The 19,497-nt window shown below is 36.5% G+C and overlaps 1 protein-coding gene across 1 annotated transcript in view; it reads left to right on the top strand.

Moving 5' to 3' along the window:
* gcn1 (GCN1 activator of EIF2AK4) overlaps nucleotides 1-19,497 on the top strand; it is a 52,849-nt gene that overhangs the window by 25,354 nt on the left and 7,998 nt on the right. The window contains exons 32-52 of the mRNA XM_067394328.1: nucleotides 648-813; nucleotides 894-1,088; nucleotides 1,313-1,559; nucleotides 2,460-2,581; nucleotides 2,738-2,852; nucleotides 3,887-4,066; nucleotides 4,292-4,512; nucleotides 4,871-4,939; nucleotides 5,027-5,165; nucleotides 5,367-5,563; nucleotides 8,698-8,840; nucleotides 8,958-9,075; nucleotides 9,225-9,440; nucleotides 10,987-11,151; nucleotides 11,234-11,395; nucleotides 12,125-12,217; nucleotides 14,804-14,947; nucleotides 15,064-15,333; nucleotides 16,645-16,758; nucleotides 17,903-18,133; nucleotides 18,215-18,408. Coding sequence (XP_067250429.1) covers nucleotides 648-813; nucleotides 894-1,088; nucleotides 1,313-1,559; nucleotides 2,460-2,581; nucleotides 2,738-2,852; nucleotides 3,887-4,066; nucleotides 4,292-4,512; nucleotides 4,871-4,939; nucleotides 5,027-5,165; nucleotides 5,367-5,563; nucleotides 8,698-8,840; nucleotides 8,958-9,075; nucleotides 9,225-9,440; nucleotides 10,987-11,151; nucleotides 11,234-11,395; nucleotides 12,125-12,217; nucleotides 14,804-14,947; nucleotides 15,064-15,333; nucleotides 16,645-16,758; nucleotides 17,903-18,133; nucleotides 18,215-18,408 — 3,501 coding nt within the window. The remainder of the gene's footprint in view (nucleotides 1-647; nucleotides 814-893; nucleotides 1,089-1,312; nucleotides 1,560-2,459; nucleotides 2,582-2,737; nucleotides 2,853-3,886; nucleotides 4,067-4,291; nucleotides 4,513-4,870; nucleotides 4,940-5,026; nucleotides 5,166-5,366; nucleotides 5,564-8,697; nucleotides 8,841-8,957; nucleotides 9,076-9,224; nucleotides 9,441-10,986; nucleotides 11,152-11,233; nucleotides 11,396-12,124; nucleotides 12,218-14,803; nucleotides 14,948-15,063; nucleotides 15,334-16,644; nucleotides 16,759-17,902; nucleotides 18,134-18,214; nucleotides 18,409-19,497) is intronic.

Raw genomic sequence — 19,497 nt, forward strand, 5'->3', positions numbered from 1 at the left:
GGGTATCTATGTATCTATTGTTTGTTCGTTTACCTGTGTCTGTCTGTCTATCTATCTATCTATTGTTTGTTCATTTTACCTGTCTGTCTGTCTGTCGTTCTATCTATTGTTCATTCATTCTTTCTTTCTCTTTTTCATTTGTTTGTCGTTTTACCTGTGTGTCTGTCTGTCGTTCTATCTATCTATCTATCTATCTATCTATCTATCTATCTATCTATCTATCTATCTATCTATCTATCTATCTATCTCGTCTTTGGACAACATCTGTGGCAATATCAGTTACTATAGGAAATATAGTTAAATAATAGTGTATCATTTTTGATGTTTTTGATTTAATTTTAGTTTTTTTATTTATTTTTTGACTGTTTTTAGTTATTATAAAGTTTAGGTAGGCTATTAATTTTTGATTTCATTCTTAATATCATTTTACAACTCTTATGTGGATACCGAGAACAAGTTTACTTTCAAGGCATGAGGTAAATGGATGGAAAACTTGACAGGCTTGTCATGTCAGTCTCATACAAAGACATGTAATGTTCTTCAAAATGTATTTTAAACATTCACAGTGCTTCACATTTGCCCACAGAACATCCATTATAATGCATTTCTTGTCATGTATCAGTGAGTGATGTGTTTCCTATGTGCAGGTGTGGCATTGCTCTGGCGCTGAACAAACTGGCTGAGTTCCTGGATGAGAGTCAGGTGACACCCCTCTTCCTGTTTTTTGTGCCTGATGCTCTGAACGACAGACACGCAGAGGTGCGGCGCTGCATGCTGGAAGCGGCGCTGTCCGCCCTCAACACGCACGGCAAGGTACTCCTCCATCGGATGCCCCGTCCAGCCTCGTCCTCCTGAAGCGACGCTCACTCTCTGATGATGTTTTTGTCTCTCAGGACAACGTGAGCTCTCTGCTGCCCGTGTTTGAGGAGTTTCTGAAGAACGCGCCGCAGGACGCCAGCTATGACTCCGTGCGGCAGAGCGTGGTCATCCTCATGGGCTCGCTGGCCAAACATCTGGACAAGAGCGACCCGAAAGTCAAACCCATCATGGCCAAGCTGATCACCGCCCTCTCAACTCCGTCACAACAGGTCTGCAGCTATTTTGATTAGCATGCTCTTAATCTTTACAAAGAAACTGCATGTAACACATTGAATTAAATGAGAAATTATGCAGAAAGACTGAAATAGCATTTTCATGCAAAATGTACTTAATAATCTTTCATTTACAGCTTCAAAAATCATTTGAAATGATGCATATAAACAACAGGGTGAAAAATATTAACACGTGTCTCTCTCTGTCTGGTCCTGCTCAGGTTCAGGAGTCGGTGGCGAGTTGTCTCCCTCCTCTGGTTCCTGCTATAAAGGAGGACGCCGGTGGGATGGTGCGGAAGCTCCTGCAGCTTCTGCTGGAGAGCGATAAATACGCCGAGCGGAAGGGAGCCGCGTATGGGCTGGCCGGGCTGGTCAAAGGTCTGGGCATCCTGTCTCTCAAACAGCAGGAGATCATGAGCACTCTGACAGATGCCATACAGGACAAGAAGAACTCCAGACGCAGAGAAGGTGAGGGTTATGAAGCATTATTAATAAATACAAACAAACGATTGCATTAAAGTGTGCTGTATTGCCATGACAAATAATGTTTATTTTTTATATATATATTTTAATATTTATTAAAAATATGTAATGTTTTATGCATTTATGTAATATGTATATAATATTTATATATTTTATATTAAAATATTTGCATTTTTTTTTTCTCCAAAACACAGCCAGCTAATCAAGTTACTTGTTTAGCTTGTTGAAAAAAAATCATTAAAAAAAGGTTGTTTATTAATAATAAATAAATAATTAGTGCTGTCAAATGATTAATCGTGATTTATCGCATCCAAAATAAAAGTTTGTTTACATAATGTGTGTGTACTGTGTATATTTATTAAATATAAATACAAACATGTGCATGTATTAACAAAAATAAATTATTTATAAAATATTTATATTTATAATATAAACTATATATAAATATATATCTATACATGTAAATATTTCTTAAATAAATACATACATATGTGTGTGTTTATATATACATAAATATACACGGTACACACACACATATTATGTAAACACAAACTTTTATTTTGGCAGTTATTAATTATGATTAATGGTTTGACAGCACTATAAAAATACATTAAATGAAGCAAAAACTATACTGAAATCAAAAACAATGCAAATGAAGTAAACCACTGATTAAATAATGATATAACAATCATTCCTGTGTTAGTGCATGAGGTTCACATATGGGTGAAGCAGGTTCGAGTTTTGCTTGTGTACCACACTCTTGTATTAAATAAACAACGAATGTTAAAAATGTAAGAAAAAAAATAAAGTAACATACGATAAACGTACAAAGAATTCTAGTCAGAGTTGAAGGTCATGCTAAGCCTGTCATCTTCTCTCTCACAGGTGCTCTGTTCGCGTTTGAGATGTTGTGTAACATGCTGGGGAAGTTATTTGAACCGTACGTGGTTCACGTCCTCCCTCACCTGCTGCTCTGTTTTGGTGATGGGAACCAGTACGTCAGAGAGGTACGAACACTCATCCTGTCTCATACTGCGTCATAACCAGTTTTTGTTTGGTTTGCCACTATTCAAGTTTCGTCAAGCTGCACTGGGTGGCCCCGCCTACAGTGACGTCTCATTGGTACATGCTGCATCATGATTTCATGGTTTCATATGTGTCAGGCTGCGGATGACTGTGCCAAGGCCGTGATGAGGAATCTGAGCGCTCACGGGGTGAAGCTGGTGCTGCCGTCTCTGCTGGTGGCTCTGGAGGAGGAGTCCTGGAGAACCAAAGCAGGTCTGCTGCTCACTGCAAACCACTGTTAACACCATATTACCCATATTGATATTACTATATGAATATGTAAAAATTATTTTGTTGTTTATGTGAGTTCTGGGGAAGCAAGAATATTATTATATTTTATAATAGTATATTTTATTTTAATTATTATAATGATAGTTTATTCTAATTATTTTTAATTTTAGATTTTTTTGGTATATTATTTTTATGTTTGTTTTATTCTTAATCATTAACATTTATTATCACTGTCTCACTTGGAAATGCAGAGCATTGTTTATTTTTTATTGTTATATTTTTATTATTATAATTTTGTTTATTTTATTTCATTATTATTATTGTTATTATTATTATTATTGTATTTTTTATTAATGATTATCACCATCTCACATGAAAATGCAGAGTATCGTCTAATTATATTTATAGGATTTTGTATTTTAATTATAATTAAAGTTTGTTTCATAGTTCTGTATTTTATATTATTATAATTTGCATTTTATAATTAATCATTATGACTGTCACATGGAAATGTAGAGCATTGTTTATTTTATTTCATTATTTTAATTTGAATATATTATTACTATATAATTATTATTTATTTTATATTTTTATCAATCAATATCACTCTCACATTGAAATTGTATATTTAATTATTTTATTTTTTACTATAGTATTTTTTAAATTATATTAATAATATTATTTATTTAGATATTTTTATTAATCATTATCACTGACTTACATTGAAATACAGATTGTTTTTAAATTATTTCATTTTTTTTAGTTTTTACAATTATATATTTTTATTATTATTATTTATAATAAATACAAATTGTTTTTTAATTTATTTTATTTTAGTTTTTTTAGTTTTTTATAATTATATATTTTCATTATTATTATTTATCTAAAATATATATAATATATGTATTTTTTTATTATTGTTTATTTATTTTTTATTAATCATTATCACTCACTCACATGGAAATGCAGAAGCATATTGTTTTAGTTTTATTTATAACACATCACTCTGTGTGTAGGGTCAGTGGAGTTGTTGGGTGCGATGGCGTACTGTGCTCCTAAGCAGTTGTCCTCATGTCTGCCGAACATCGTTCCCAAGCTGACTGAGGTTCTGACGGACTCTCACGTGAAGGTGCAGAAGGCCGGTCAGCAAGCGCTCCGACAGATCGGCTCTGTTATCCGCAACCCTGAAATCCTGGGTATGAAATATAAATGTTTAAAGAAAGAGCTGACAGAAGTGCTTAAATCATTATCTGTCAGTGTAGAATGTTTCCTGATGTGTGAAAGACTTCCAGCGCTCTGTTTGCTGTGTAAATCTGCTTTTTTTGTTCGGGTGGGAGGTGTAGCACGGTGGTTAAAGCAGTGGGGCTTTAATGTGTCCGTTCTGTTGTGCTGACACTGAACTGATATTGTGAATTCAACAGCGATCACCCCCATCCTGCTGGACGCTTTGACTGACCCGTCTCATAAGACGCATCACTGCCTGCAAACGCTGCTGGACACCAAGTTTGTGCACTTCATTGATGCTCCGTCTCTGGCTCTGATAATGCCCATCGTCCAGAGAGCGTTCCAGGACCGATCCACCGACACACGCAAGATGGCTGCGCAGATCATTGGAAACATGTACTCTCTTACTGACCAGAAGGTAGGAAGTGATTCTCACATGACCTCTATTGACCTAAATATTTAAATATTGTGTTGATTTTACAACCTCGGGTTCCTTTTTTTCCACCCAAGATATCCAAGCTGAGGGATTGTGATAGAGCCTAATGTGATTATTAAACTTCAAAAGGCAAAGATTTCATTAATTATATTAAATAAAAAGAAGCAACGTGGTTTCAGAGCAGTTCACAATCAATTAATACCACACATTTATGCCGATAGATTGCTTATGATCTACTGTTGATGAATTATGACAATTTTTACTTGGTATTTATGTTGTAGATGGTTGTAAGTGGCTCATTTCTTTAATATCTTTATTTGTGTGACGTATTGCTTTCCAGGATCTGTCTCCGTACCTGCCCAGCGTGATTCCAGGACTCAAAGCGTCTCTGTTGGACCCTGTGCCCGAGGTAATACAGCCTGCACTGATCCGTGGAAACTCTTAAAGCCCACTGGTATAAACTTTGTTATAAACACCGCCTGTCAACCTCCCTCAGGTGCGGACCGTGTCTGCCAAGGCTCTAGGTGCCATGGTGAAGGGTATGGGCGAGACTTGCTTCGACGATCTGCTGCCGTGGCTCATGGAGACGCTGGCGTCAGAACAGAGCTCTGTGGACCGCTCTGGTGCCGCTCAAGGTGAGAGCGGATCTGTGCTGCTTCACTGCACCATTAGGGGGCAGCAGAGAGCTGCAGTACACAAACTACCAGGGCTTGAAGTGCACTTTTTCCCCAAGAAGGACTTTAAATAATAATTACACCAGCATACATGTGTTTGTCTTTCTGCTTTAGCATATTGATGTAATGTTGTGTTTTATTCCTCTTTATCTTCATCTTTAGGTCTGGCTGAGGTGATGGCAGCGTTAGGTGTGGAGAAGCTGGATAAACTGATGCCAGACGTGGTTCAGACGGCCAGTAAAGTGGACATCGCCTCTCACGTCAGAGACGGATACATCATGATGTTCATCTACCTCCCTCTGACCTTTGGGGACAAATTCACCCCGTATGTGGGTCCCATCATTCCCTGCATTCTAAAGGTAAGACGACACGACTGAATACTTTTTAGTAATTTCGCATAATTTCTCTCCTGCATTTTCAAGTTCAGCAGAAGTTAAAAAAGTTTGACGCTCTATTTATTTTCTTAATAGTATAAATAGATTTATTATGAGAATGTTTACTTTAAAAAAAAATTAATGTTTAAAAAAAAATTAAGAAATGTATTTTCTTAGTAATAAATTATTAATAAAGTAACTGTTTATTTATCTAATATTTATGAAAATAAATATTAAGAAATTAATTTTCTTAGTAATAATAATTTATTACTAAAATGTACTTATTTTCTCAATTTAAATATGAATTACTTAATAGTAATATTCATCATTTTAGTAATATTTAAATTGAGAAAATACATATTAAGGTATTTATTTTCTTAATAGATTGTTGTTAAAGTAATGAATTAATGTTTTTCTATAATATTAAAGGAAATAACGATAGTTTCTTAGTAATACATTTTTATTATTATTAAAGTTATTTAAATTGAAAAAAAAAGTTATTTTATTAGTAAATTATTAAAGTAATGAATTGTTTATTTTCATAGTATTTAAGAAAATAAGATATTTTCTTGGTAATATAATATAATATTATTATTATTAAAGTAATTATATAAATAAAAACAGGGTTTCCGCGGGGTCTTAAAGTCTTAAAAAGTCTAAAATTCTGACCTTTAAATTTAAGGCCTTAAAAAGTCTTAAAAACAGCCAGATATTCATCCGAGGTCTTAAATTTCATTTAGTCAGGTCTTACATTTTTTTTTACCCATTTCCAGAAACACTACCTGCTGAAAGTTATTACAAAGTAGCATAAAAGTAGCGAGTCGTAGTTCTTTCTGGGGTATATTGGTGTTGGTATACGCTGTGATAAAACTACAAATCCCGTGGTAAATGCAATACCTGCCCGTGAAATACGTCTGCATCTCCTCAGAGTTTGTTAAAGTTCGGCTATGTGTGGAAAATGGGAGTGTACTTTCAACGAGACATGGCTAGATCACAGCGATTACTGCTGTTGGTTACAAGCGGTACCCAGCTCCAGGTACGAGGCTCACTGCAAACTTTGAAGAAAAAAAAATCAGCTAGAGAGTCTGGGTGTGAAGCGGTGTAAAGGCGCTGAAGTCACACACCAGAGCGGAGAAACACAAGCTAGCCGCAAAATCCCTTCAGCGGACTCGGCCAATTAGCCTCACCACTGCTGTCGTCCTCCTCAATGCCTGGTCCCTCCGGTCTCCAGCGCAATATCATCACAGCTCCGTCGAACAACCTTCGGGGTACTTTTGGAGCGACTGACACATCGAAAGCCGAGGTGATTTGTATACTACACAAGGTGACTAAACAAACACCACTCAACAGTGAGATTAGCGATCTCTTCCAAGTGATGTTCCCTGATTCAGTAATCGCGAAGCTGTTCTCTTGCGGGCCCAACAAGATCGCTTATGGCGAGATTTGGATTGGGGGAGTTTAGGCTATATAGAGGGAATTGATTCGTACTCTTACCGGGCCGTATGTCGTAACGTTCAATGAAAGCCAAAATCAGACCACCAGGACCATTGTTCTGGAACAATGGAATTGTTAAGTCGAGGTACCTGGGCTCACAGTTCATGGGACAGTGCAGGACACACACACATACATGCATACATACATACATACATTCATGCATACATACATTCATTCATACATACATACATACATTCATTCATACAAACATACATACATTCATTCATACATACATACATACATTCATTCATACAAACATACATACATTCATTCATACATACATTCATTCATACATACATACATACATTCATTCATACATACATACATACATTCATGCATACATACATACATACATTCATGCATACATACATACATACATTCATTCATACATACATACATACATACATACATGCATACATATATCAGATAATCCATGTTAGATAGATACTTTAATCATCCCGAGGTAAGTATCTATCTATCTAAAATGGATTATCTGGTGTGTGTGTGTGTGTGTGTGTGTGTGTGCGCTACATTGGTTGTTACATGGGTTGGAGTAGCCTGTTCAATCTCTATTAGGCTATTAATATGCTGTTTTGTAATGTAAATAAATATGAGATGAAATCTATTCTGTTTGAGGGCAAGTTTGTTTTAGCCTATTTTCATTTTGGGCCTAAGGTTTTGGGCTTTTGGCACATTGATGTGTGTGGAAGGTTACTATTGTGATTGTTTTATCTGTAAATTAAATTAATGCTTCTTCAATGACTGAATTCATTGAAATAAAATGACTTTTTTCAGAATTTCTTTGATTTGAATATTTTTTGGTAATGCGTCGTGTAGGTCTTAAATTATTTTTATTAAGTTATTTTATTAGTAAATTATTAAAGTAATGAATTGTTTATTTTCATAGTATTTAAGAAAATAAGATATTTTCTTGGTAATATAATATTATTATTATTATTATTATTATTATTAAAGTAATTTAATTTAACTAATTTTATTAGTAATAAATTATTAAAGTAATGAATTGTTTTTCATAATATTTAAGAAAATTAAGATATCTTCTTAGTAATACATTATTATATATTATTATTATTATTATTATTAAAGTAATCATTTAAATTGAAAAAATGTCATTTTATTAGTAAAAAATTATTAAATTAATGAATTGATGTTTATTTTTATAATATTTAAGAAAATAAATGTTAAGATCTTTATTTTCCTAATAAATGCAAGAAAATATTTATTTTCTTAATGTTGCTGGTTATTGTGCAATGATGGATCAGCCCGTGTTTCTCTAAAGTAAAACATTAATTATAATTTAATAACTCTCACTACCTGTATTTTTCTTTGACTTGAACAAGGCTGTGTGGGTGGAAAAAGTATTAACCAGTAATATCCTAGACTACTTTTCACAATTGGAATTTGGTTCGTTCCCTGTTATTTCCCACAAAATATCATTTCACTCTCAAATTGCACATGATTTTTGATCTGTTACTGTTTTTATGGGTTGTTTATACAGGGATATTGTTCTCATCTAGTTTTTGAAGCCTCCTAAACACAGATAAGCTGTTCTGTGTGATTGACTCTGGGGTAGAGTAAGATCTGTGTGTTGTGTGTTTGTTCAGGCTCTGGCCGATGAGAACGAGTATGTGCGAGACACGGCCCTGCGCGCGGGCCAGCGCATCATCAGCATGTACGCCGAGACCGCCATCGCTCTACTGCTGCCGGAGCTGGAGCAGGGCCTGTTTGACGACCTCTGGAGGATCAGGTACCGCACACACACACTCTCTCCCATCAGCCTTTTAAACGGTCCCTCCATCATTTCAGAAGTTTAGACTGTTGTCATAGCGACGGATGCTGATGCTGAGGGTTTGTGTTCTCTTAGATTCAGCTCGGTGCAGTTGCTAGGAGACCTGCTGTTCCATATCTCCGGGGTATCGGGAAAGATGACAACAGAGACGGCATCAGAGGATGACAATTTTGGCACTGCCCAGTCTAATAAGGTAACACGTAATGAGCCCCAGGACATTCAGGACAGCTTCTGACAGCTGTGCTTTCATTAGAATACCAAAATATATTCCTCATTTCCTGTTGTGTCCGTGTTCTAGGAAACAATGTGTGTAAATGTTGTATTTTTAATGACTTTGCCCAGGCCATCATTGGAGCGCTGGGTGCAGAGAGACGGAACCGGGTGCTTTCGGGGCTCTACATGGGCCGTTCAGACACACAGCTGGTGGTGAGACAGGCGTCTCTCCATGTGTGGAAGATTGTGGTGTCCAACACGCCACGCACGCTTCGAGAAATCCTGCCAACACTCTTCACGCTGCTGCTGGGCTTCCTGGCCTCCACGTGCCCAGACAAGAGAACGGTACAAACACACATCCGACTACAGTCTGATTTTAGTCTGAGCAGAAAAAGATGTATATATGGTGTTTAGAAACTGGTTTCTGTGCGAACATTTACATCAGAACTGTAGTAGGAGTTTTATATCAACTGGAAAGCAGTGTATGTAGCAGCATCATACACATTGTGGCATAATGTTATTTATTTATCAATACATGCATAACTTTTTTGGGGGTCTAGATTTTGATGAATAAATACAGTTATGAATTGTAGTTCACTTCAGAATTAAAGTTTCCTGATAATTTAATCACCCCCATGTCATCCAAGATGTTCATGTCTTTCTTTCTTCAGTCGACAAGAAATTAAGGTTTTTTCAGGAAAACATTCCAGGATTTTTCTCCATATAGTGGACTTCATATCGCAGTACGGCCAAAAACTCAATCTCATTTTCTCCCTTCAACTTCAAAATCGTCCAACATTGTTGTTTTACTTGTTTTTTTGTAAAGGCTGTTCGCTTTGTAAACCCTTGTGCGGTACTTTCACCTACGTCACACGTGATCCTTCCAACATGATTGCTTAATGTGTGGCGCAAGATGAGCATTTGTGGTTAAATGGTATTTAAATAATTTTTTATAGAAAATGGCCGATGGTTTCTCTAGATAAGACTCTTATTCCTCGTCTGGGATCATGTAGAGCTCTTTGAAGCTTCACTGAAACTGACATTTGGACCTTCAACCCGTTGAACCCCAGTGAAGTCCACTTTGTGGAGAAAATATACTATATATTAAAAACCACCTATGTTTTTTTGTTTTTTTTTGTGCATTCTTATTACGAAAAATGTGTTTTCTATTTTTTTAAACGTTTTTTTTTTGTGTGAATCATTGGTCAAATATCAATGCTGGAATGTGTAGTCTTTAAGTAAGGACCAAACATTCACTCTGTCATGTTCATTTTGCAGTCTAGCTAGTTTTCAGTCAGCTGGTGATATGGGGAGTTTGTGTGACGTCTTTCATGTTATGGGCGGGTTTTAGGGTAGCACTGCGGGGCTGCTGGTCCGACAGTGGAAATGCAGCTTGATTTTGGCCTTGCAGCTCTAGGTCAGAGGCTATTGGCCCCACCCGGCATGCTGTTAGCCCTTGCTCACACTGGCCCGACAGTGGAAAAGAGCCCATTGTGGATTTGGCATCATACACATTGTGTTGTAATGTTATTTATTTATCTAGACATGCATACCTTTTTGGTGGTCTAGGTTTTGATTAATAAAATAGAGTAATGAATTGTAGTAGGACTTTTATGTAATTTGGAAAGCATTGCATATTCAGCATTATCCGCAATGTGCCTTAATGGGCATTTAAATTATTATAATTATTTTTTTGGTCTAGATTATTTATATTTTTTTATGATGATGAATACAGCAGTGAATTGTAGTAGGATTTTTTTTGTCATTTTGAAATCGGTGTGTAATGTTAATAGAATTTTTTTCATCATAGATTTTGATGAATAACAGTCAGTAATGCATTGCATGTGTTCTTGAAGTTTATGGTCTGTGTTTCCCGTCTATCCTGCTCCAGATCGCTGCTCGTACTTTGGGAGACCTGGTAAGGAAACTGGGTGAGAAGATCCTGCCTGAGATCATTCCCATCCTGGAGGAGGGTCTGCGCTCAGATAAGAGCGACGAGAGGCAGGGCGTGTGTATCGGCCTCAGCGAGATTATGAAGTCCACCAGCAAAGATGCAGTGAGTTGCAGCTGATAATATAATGCTCAACAGGTTCGTTATGTTTATATCATTGATCATATGACTGATGTTTGTGTGTCAGGTTCTGGTGTTCTCCGAGTCTCTGGTTCCCACCGTGCGGAAGGCCCTGTGTGATCCTCTGGAGGAGGTTCGTGAAGCGGCTGCCAAAACCTTCGAGCAGCTCCACGCCACCATCGGTCACCAGGCCCTCGACGACATCCTGCCTGCACTGCTCAGACAACTGGTACTGCCTCCTACCCACAATCCTCGCTTTACCTTGCATCGCAGGGAAAATTAAATAACAATCAGTAGTGATGTTTAAAGAGACAGAACGATATTAAAAAATAAAAAGGATAAATAATTTAAGTTGTACTCAGTAGATTTAGTATATGTACTCTACCGTTCAAAATTTTGGGGTCGGTAAGATTTTTTAATGTTTTTGAAAGAAGTCTCTTCTGCTCACCAAGGCTGCATTCATCTGATCAAAAATACAGTAAATAATCAGTAAAATTGGGTAATATTATTACATTTGTAAAATAACTGTTTACTATTTTAATGTTTAAAAATGTAATTTATTCCTGTGATCAAAGCTGAATTTTCAGCATCATTACTCCAGTCTTCAGTGTCACATGATCCTCCAGAAATATGCTGATTTGCTGCTCATATTATCAGTGTTGAAAACAGTTGTGCTGCTTAATATTATTTTCGGAAAGCGTGATACAATTTTTCAGGATTTTTTGATGAATAGAAAGTTCAAAAGAACAGCATTTATTTGAAGTTGAATTTTTGGCAACATTATAAATGTCTTTACTGTCACTTTTGATCAATTTAATGCATCCTTGATGAATAAAGGTATTAATTTCTTTAAAAATGTCAAACTTCTATCCCTAGCTGCCAGTTTCTATCCACCTACGCTGCTTTGAAGCAATATGTTTTGTGAAAAGCACTAAAATCTACTTGCTTTTTGTTGCAGGAGGACGAGGAGACCTCAGAGTTTGCGCTGGATGGATTGAAACAGGTCATGGCTGTGAAGAGTCGGTCAGTCCTGCCTTATCTGGTTCCCAAGGTGAGCTCTCTTTACTAGTGGCCTCTTTGAACTAATCTGTGCATAAACACAGATTTGTAGACTTATGTATACAGGCTTTGACTAACTCCATAAAAGCCGTTTTCTCTGGCCAAGAACTGCTCTCTTGTTTGTTTGTTTGTTTGTTTTTTGGGGGGGGTTAAATGTCATTATTTACAATATATGTTTACTTGTTCTAAATATCTTAATGTAAACTATGATGTTTCTCTTGCTGCTAATTTCCACCCAATACCCCTTAAAGGCACAATATGTAATTTTCACCACTAGAGGTCGCTTTTTTAAAACAAAGGCGCCTTGATTTGGTGGAATCATGGGAGGTGTTGTCTTCATGTCTACAGCCTGTGGAAAAGAATCAGGATGAGACTCAAGCAGAAATCATATTAATGGATGAGCTAATGTATTAAAGATTTATTAACATTACTGTGGTATAAAGCAGGGTGGTGGAGCAGAACGAGGCCGCTGGAGCGATTAATGAGAGATAAGTGCGACACACGGCTCGAGAACAGCAGAGCTTTTATTATGCCGCAGATGAGCGCTTCTGCTTCTTCCAGTCATGCGTCTGTGGGGTAACGCAGCGCTGTTTATCATATTAGATACATTTGTGTGTTGAAAGTCGTTATAGTGCTACTCTGCGTTCGCGCGGCGGCTGCTATGAGACACTTAATGGTCACTGCAGTAAGCTAGATCGATATTAGGCATGGTAAAACGTGGTACTCACGGTAAATCAAGAAAACGAGATTTAAACAATGAGACTAGGGCTGCAAGATTAATCGTAATTGAATCGAAATCGCAATTTGGCTCAGTGCGATTATGACATCGCAAAGGCTGCGATTTTTAATGATATAAATATGTACACAGCGTGTTAGTGAAGAGCTGCTCTGTGATCAGTAGTAAATGACGCTCCATCTGAGAGCACTGCATTAGAAATGCAGCACATGTTAAATATACAAACTTTCCAAACATGAGAAGCCTATATGAACTTCTTTTCTAACAAAAGACAACATTTAATGTGCTTTTACTCCAAACCCACTTCATAACGTCAGGTGAGTGTTTGAAATAGCATTTTGATTAGCATTGGATTGTAAATATACTTTATTACTACGGAAAAACCTGAGAAGGCTTGAAGAAAACATAAACCATGTATTGTTGTAGTCGTCTGTTTATTTTATTCATGTTTGATCAATCAAAGCGTTTCTACCTTCTTTTTATTCAGTCACAGCGATAGCATGATGCCCATTGGGGATTTCCTGGAACAGCTTTTGTTATATTGCATAATATTTGGAGTATCTGCATATACAGTATGAAACAGACATGTTTAGGGCCAAGTAAAGCTCACTCAATCCTATTCAGGGTAAAAATAGGAAAAATAATTCCTCTCTCTAAAGAACTTTGAGGGAAATATATAATCAATATGTTTTTCTCCAGCATGTGCATGTTTTTTTTTTTTTTTTGATAATAAAACCTTTCTAATGATTTATAGATATGCTGCTTGCATATCAACAGGTTACCCCACATTTTGTCATACAAGTTTTAAATATTATTTTATTAAATATTAATTATTATAGTTATTTATAATTAAATTCTAATGCTAAATGCTTTAATAATGAAAGTTATTACAACAGTAATATTTCCTATTTGGTTTAATATTTTTATTTAGCAATAATAATAATAATAAATTATTAGTCAAAATAATATATTAGTACACAATTTTGGGCCAAATTGTGCAGCCCTAAAAACAAGCAAAACAAGCCTGGTATCGTTTCAAAAAAAAAAAAAGAAAAGTCATACGTTTTATAAGAAATCGCATTTTAAATCGCAATTTTAACCAGAAAAAATCGCAATTAGATTTTTTTTCTCCAAATCGTGCAGCCCTAATTAAGACTAAACATGTTGAGCCATATAACATGATTAGTTTTCTGTCGATGAATGTATCCAAACAGTTGCTCACCTGTGTACATAATATATTAATGCATCTTTGGTGTTTCCATGGTAATGCGGGTATGATGTCATCGATAGGCGACACAAGGACAAGCCTGTGTCCTGGTTAAAATTGCTTATTTCTCTGGATTTAAACATTCTTGGAAACATCTGGGATAATGTACTATAAGTACACAAGTCAACAAAATACTAGTGATTTTTGGATATTTTAATATAAAAATCCAACATATTGTGCCTTTAAATCCGGCTTTGTTTCCCTGTTCACACAGATTTAGTATCACCACACAATGAAAATTAACTAATTAATAATGTGAGAGTACTGTATGCATCTGGGTAAGGTTGGATATGCATACAGTAGTAGTAAAATTCATTAAGCAGTATGTACTTTATAATAATCTAAACTGCTTGATTTGTTATATCAGCAAAATATTGGTCAGAAAAGTTGTAAATATGGTACATCCTACTTTACCTGCACACATGCAGAACACTAATGTATGCTATATAGCAAATCTCACCATTAATATAGAAAGCTCTTGACGTTTTTGTGGGTGTTTTGTCTCAGACTGAGGCTACTGTTAAATTTGGAGTCTATTCCAGTGTTATTTAATGGTTTATTTTGATCCTCTACAGCTGACGGCTCCTCCTGTAAACACGCGTGTTCTGGCCTTCCTGTCGGCGGTGGCAGGAGACGCTCTGACGCGCCACCTTGGGGTGATTCTGCCCGCGCTGCTTTCCTCTCTCAAAGACAAGCTGGGCTCAGAAGAGTGCCTGCAGGTGAACATGGCAGCTCTCAATCATTCATACTGATCTATCAGCTCTTTCTGAAAACGAAATGATGAAGAATCACAATAGGTTGATGGTGTAAATGTGGCTTTCATGGTCTTCTGCAGGAGCTGAGCAACTGTCAGGCTGTGATCCTCTCGGTGGAGGATGAAGTCGGCCAAAGAATTATCATTGACGATCTCCTGGAGGCCACGAGAGGAGCAGACGCCGGGCTGAGACAGGCGTCCGTCACCATCCTCAACGGCTACTTCTCGCGAACGCGACTGGACTACAGCACTCACACGCGCACGCTGCTGTCCGGCCTCATGCGGCTCATGAACGACCCCAACCCTGAAGTGCTCAACCAGAGCTGGGACACCATCAACTCCATCACTAAGGTAAACGAAGCTTACATCCATGCAGTTTATTACAGGGTTCCCACGTGCCTTGAAAGTACTTGGATTTCAGAGACATGTATTCAAGGCCTGGAAAGTACAAATATTGGTCCTTGAAAGTGCTTGAATTAAATTTGAAATACATTTTGGATATATTCATACATGCATTAATGTTACTTTCATTAAAATCGTTGTTTGCCATGGTTTAAAGCCGGGAGGAAAGGTTTCTTCACGACCAATTTCAAAGTTCTGTGCGACTGCCGCTAGGGGGCGAAATGCGACAATCAGATGCGAATGTCGTGTGCAATTTTGATCATGGATGATTAAAAGGTCTCCACGATCTGCTTCTGAAGAAATAACGTTTACTCTGCCCTAAATTCACAATTGCGAGTTAAAAAGTCAGAATAGCGTTATTATAAAGCCACAATTGTGTCTTATAAAGTCAGAATTGTGATATATAAATTTAAATTCTGATTTTTTCCTCAGAAGTGCTCATTTATATCTCTCAATTCTGACTTTTTTCTCAGAATTGCAAGATTATATCTATATAATATATTGTATATATTCTAACTTTATAAGCCACAATTACGATCCATATAATCCTTAAAACCCATATAATTTTTCCAATCAATTGCAAAACTTATTTTTTACAATATTCTCTCTATATAATAATGTTTTTACTCAAGTAATGATCCATAAAAAATTAAAACCAAATCTAGTGTGAAAAGATTGTTATCATTAGAGATAAGGAAGCTGCAAACGGTTTTAATATATTTCCAAAATTACTGTACAAATGATTCTGTACCTCTTCCTGGTTAAAATGGATGCAAATGCAATAGGAGGGTTAAAATGTTAAGTATTGTAATGTTCATGACGCTCCATATGCTGGGCTGTGAATTTGGTAGGTGCTTGATATAAAATAAACGGTGCTTTAAAAAGTCCTTGAAAGTGCTTGAATCTGGTGTTCATGAAAGAGTGGGAACCCTGTTACTACTAAGAATCATTATATTGTTTTATATGCACTACCATTCAAACTTTGAAAATTCAGCTTTGATCACAGGAATAAATTATATTTTACAGTAAATTCAAATACAAAAACTTATTTGAAATTCTGATTTCTGATTTTTGATCAAATAAATGTGGCCTTGTTGAGCAAAAGAGACAACTTATATTTATTACTAAATTTTTGCTACTACTAGGATTAAACAGGAAATGTGCTGAAATATGACTGTGGCATCTTTGTCTAGTTAATACATTTCTCATCATTTCATTGTGTTTGGATTTGTGAATATAAAACTGTGTGTGTTTGTACAGAAACTGGATGCTGCCAGCCAGCTGTCCATGATCGATGACCTACACAGGGACATCCGCTCTGCTGCCGCTGAGGTCAAAGGTCAACACTTACCTGGCTTCTGTCTGCCCAAGAAGGTGAGCATCACTTGGAGAGATAAACTACAGAACAAAGGTCCACACATATCGTCTCTAATGACACATAATCAATTTACAAGTGTTCAGAATGACATACTGCCTTCCCTAAGAAAGTAATAACTCCATGGGTTAAGGTTAGGTTCAGGGTTAGTACCTAGTTATTACCCAGTTGTTACAACCACTATAATAATTGCATAGTATGTACATGCAGAACAGGACTGTAAAATAAAATGCCACCCAAATTAGACTAAAAGTGCAAAATAACAATTGTTATAGTCAAGATTATAACTGGAGGCCACTCACTAACAGTGTTGCCAATTTAGGGATTTTGTCGCTGGATTTAGTGACTTCCCCGCCCCTTTTGAGACTTGTTTAGGGACCAATCAAGATTCTAGATTCTTATTTTACCCACTGATCTCCTATTCATATTTATATAGATCAATGAATTTGCCATTATGATGCATCTCGTGACATTTAGCTACCAGCTACTTTCAATTGAAACCAGTTGGCAACACTGCTCAATTAAACTTAGTGATGTCATTTGATAACACTAACAAACTTACTACATTTTGCACACAATTTTACATGCTATTTTTCAAATACTGTAGTAGTACTAGCATACTGCACTATGTATAATATGAAAGAGCATTTTTATTGTTAACTATTAAAATCATTAAACATTTTCATTAATTGAAATAAAGCTGAAATAAAATATAAATATTAGATGAAACACTTAACTGAAGTAAAATGTTTAATTCGAAGTACTAAAATGTATGAACTTGTTTCCTCCATGGAATGAAAAGTGAAAAAGGTCATTTTTATCACACAATTGTGAGCTTTTTTCTCAGAATAGTGAGATATAAGCTCAATCAGAATTAGTAATTCTGAAAAAATGTCAGTATTGTGAGATAAAAAAAATCGCAATTACCTTTTTATTCCATGGCGGAAATAAGCTTCCCTAAAAATGACTAAACCTGAAATAAAAATGAAGCTGAAATGAAATGTAAAAAAAGCACATAACAAAATTACTAAAACTTAAAATGAAAAACTGAAAACAAAAAATAAGTTTAATAGTATATAAATATTAGTAAGACTGATATGAAATGTTGTGTGTGCTCTCTACTCAACATGTCTTTTTCTTCAGGGAGTGACGTGTATTCTCCCCGTGCTGAGGGAAGGCGTGCTGACAGGAAGTCCGGAGCAGAAGGAGGAAGCTGCTCGTGCATTGGGAGGAGTTATTAAACTAACATCAGCGGAGGCGCTCCGGCCCTCTGTGGTCAACATCACTGGACCGCTCATCCGTATCTTAGGAGACCGTTTCACTTGGACTGTGAAGACCGCTCTACTCGAGACGCTCACTCTACTGCTGGCCAAAGTCAGTATCCATCATGCCTCTGTCCTTATGCTTATCTAGACCCTTCATTCACACTCTGCTTGTTTTCTCTGTCCCGTGCAGGTGGGCATCGCTCTGAAACCCTTCCTGCCGCAGCTCCAGACCACCTTCTTGAAGGCCCTTCAGGACTCCAGCCGGGCGGTGAGGCTGCGGGCGGCAGAGGCTCTGGGTCAGCTGGTCGCCATACACACTAAAGTAGATCCGCTGTTCACCGAACAGCTGTCGGCCATACGCAACGCAGAGGACTCTGGAGTCAGGTAGGCATGAAGATTGCAAATACGCTATTTCTTGTTAAAGGATTAGTTCACTTTTTTCAGTTGAAAAGATATTAAGGTTTTTTGAGGAAAACATTCCAGGATTTTTCTCCATATATAGGGCCCTATAAAATCTGTTTTATTTTTTCCCAAATTCCGTTTTTTTTTTTTTCTGGATTCCAATTTAATGGTTTAATAATCAAAAAGCATGTCTAATTAATTGAATTCTTAAAAACAACAATATTAATTAACTAAAAAATATATATTTTTATGATTTTTTTTTTTCTTCAGAAGTTCTGTTTTTCTGGCAATCAAATGAACGCATACCATTTAATTTATCTTTTAATAATGGAATTAAACTTTTTTGTCAAACAGTGTGCTGCACAACAGAGCTTTACTGTTAAAATTAAAACATGGAAGAACACTGAGATTGTTTAAAATATATTTAAATTTATTGTTAAATTAACTTATCTAAATTCTTATCTAAAAATATGTTTCTGTCAAGTTAAATCGAACTTTTATTTTGACGGTTTGCCTAGAGCTTTGACTTTCTCTGTGTTTATGACGGTAGTTTTCTCAAATGAAGCGGTTAAATGACTTTCAGAGCAGCTCTGGAGATTAATTTGTGCATTCATATAGTGAGAAAACGAAACACCGTGAGCGTCGCATGTGCTTCAGCGTGCGTGTGTGTGCCCGCACGATTGAGTGTGAGGCGGTGTGAGGTGGTGTGAGGTAAATTAAACTGCGCTTCCGCGTCATTCATTTCAGAGGCACACAGGCATGCAGGATTCATGTTTAACAGTGTTTTTGCGGTTTAATATTCAGTCACTAGTCTATATCACGATTTAATTTATGTGTGCTGACCTGCTTTTAATTCATTCATCAAAAATGTGACAAATTCCGTGACATTCCGCATTAGGGTTAGTAAATTCCGTTTTTATGACTGGATTCCACAATTCCGTCCGCGATTCCATGATCGCAGATATTGTAGAGCCCTACATATAGTGGACTTCAGCAGTTACCAATGGGTTGGTACACTGGATCAGTACTTCCGCCTACATCACACGTGACATTTCCAACATGATTACGTAA

This window comes from Chanodichthys erythropterus, chromosome 9 (genome assembly GCF_024489055.1).
Source record: "Chanodichthys erythropterus isolate Z2021 chromosome 9, ASM2448905v1, whole genome shotgun sequence".
NCBI lineage: Eukaryota > Metazoa > Chordata > Actinopteri > Cypriniformes > Xenocyprididae > Chanodichthys > Chanodichthys erythropterus.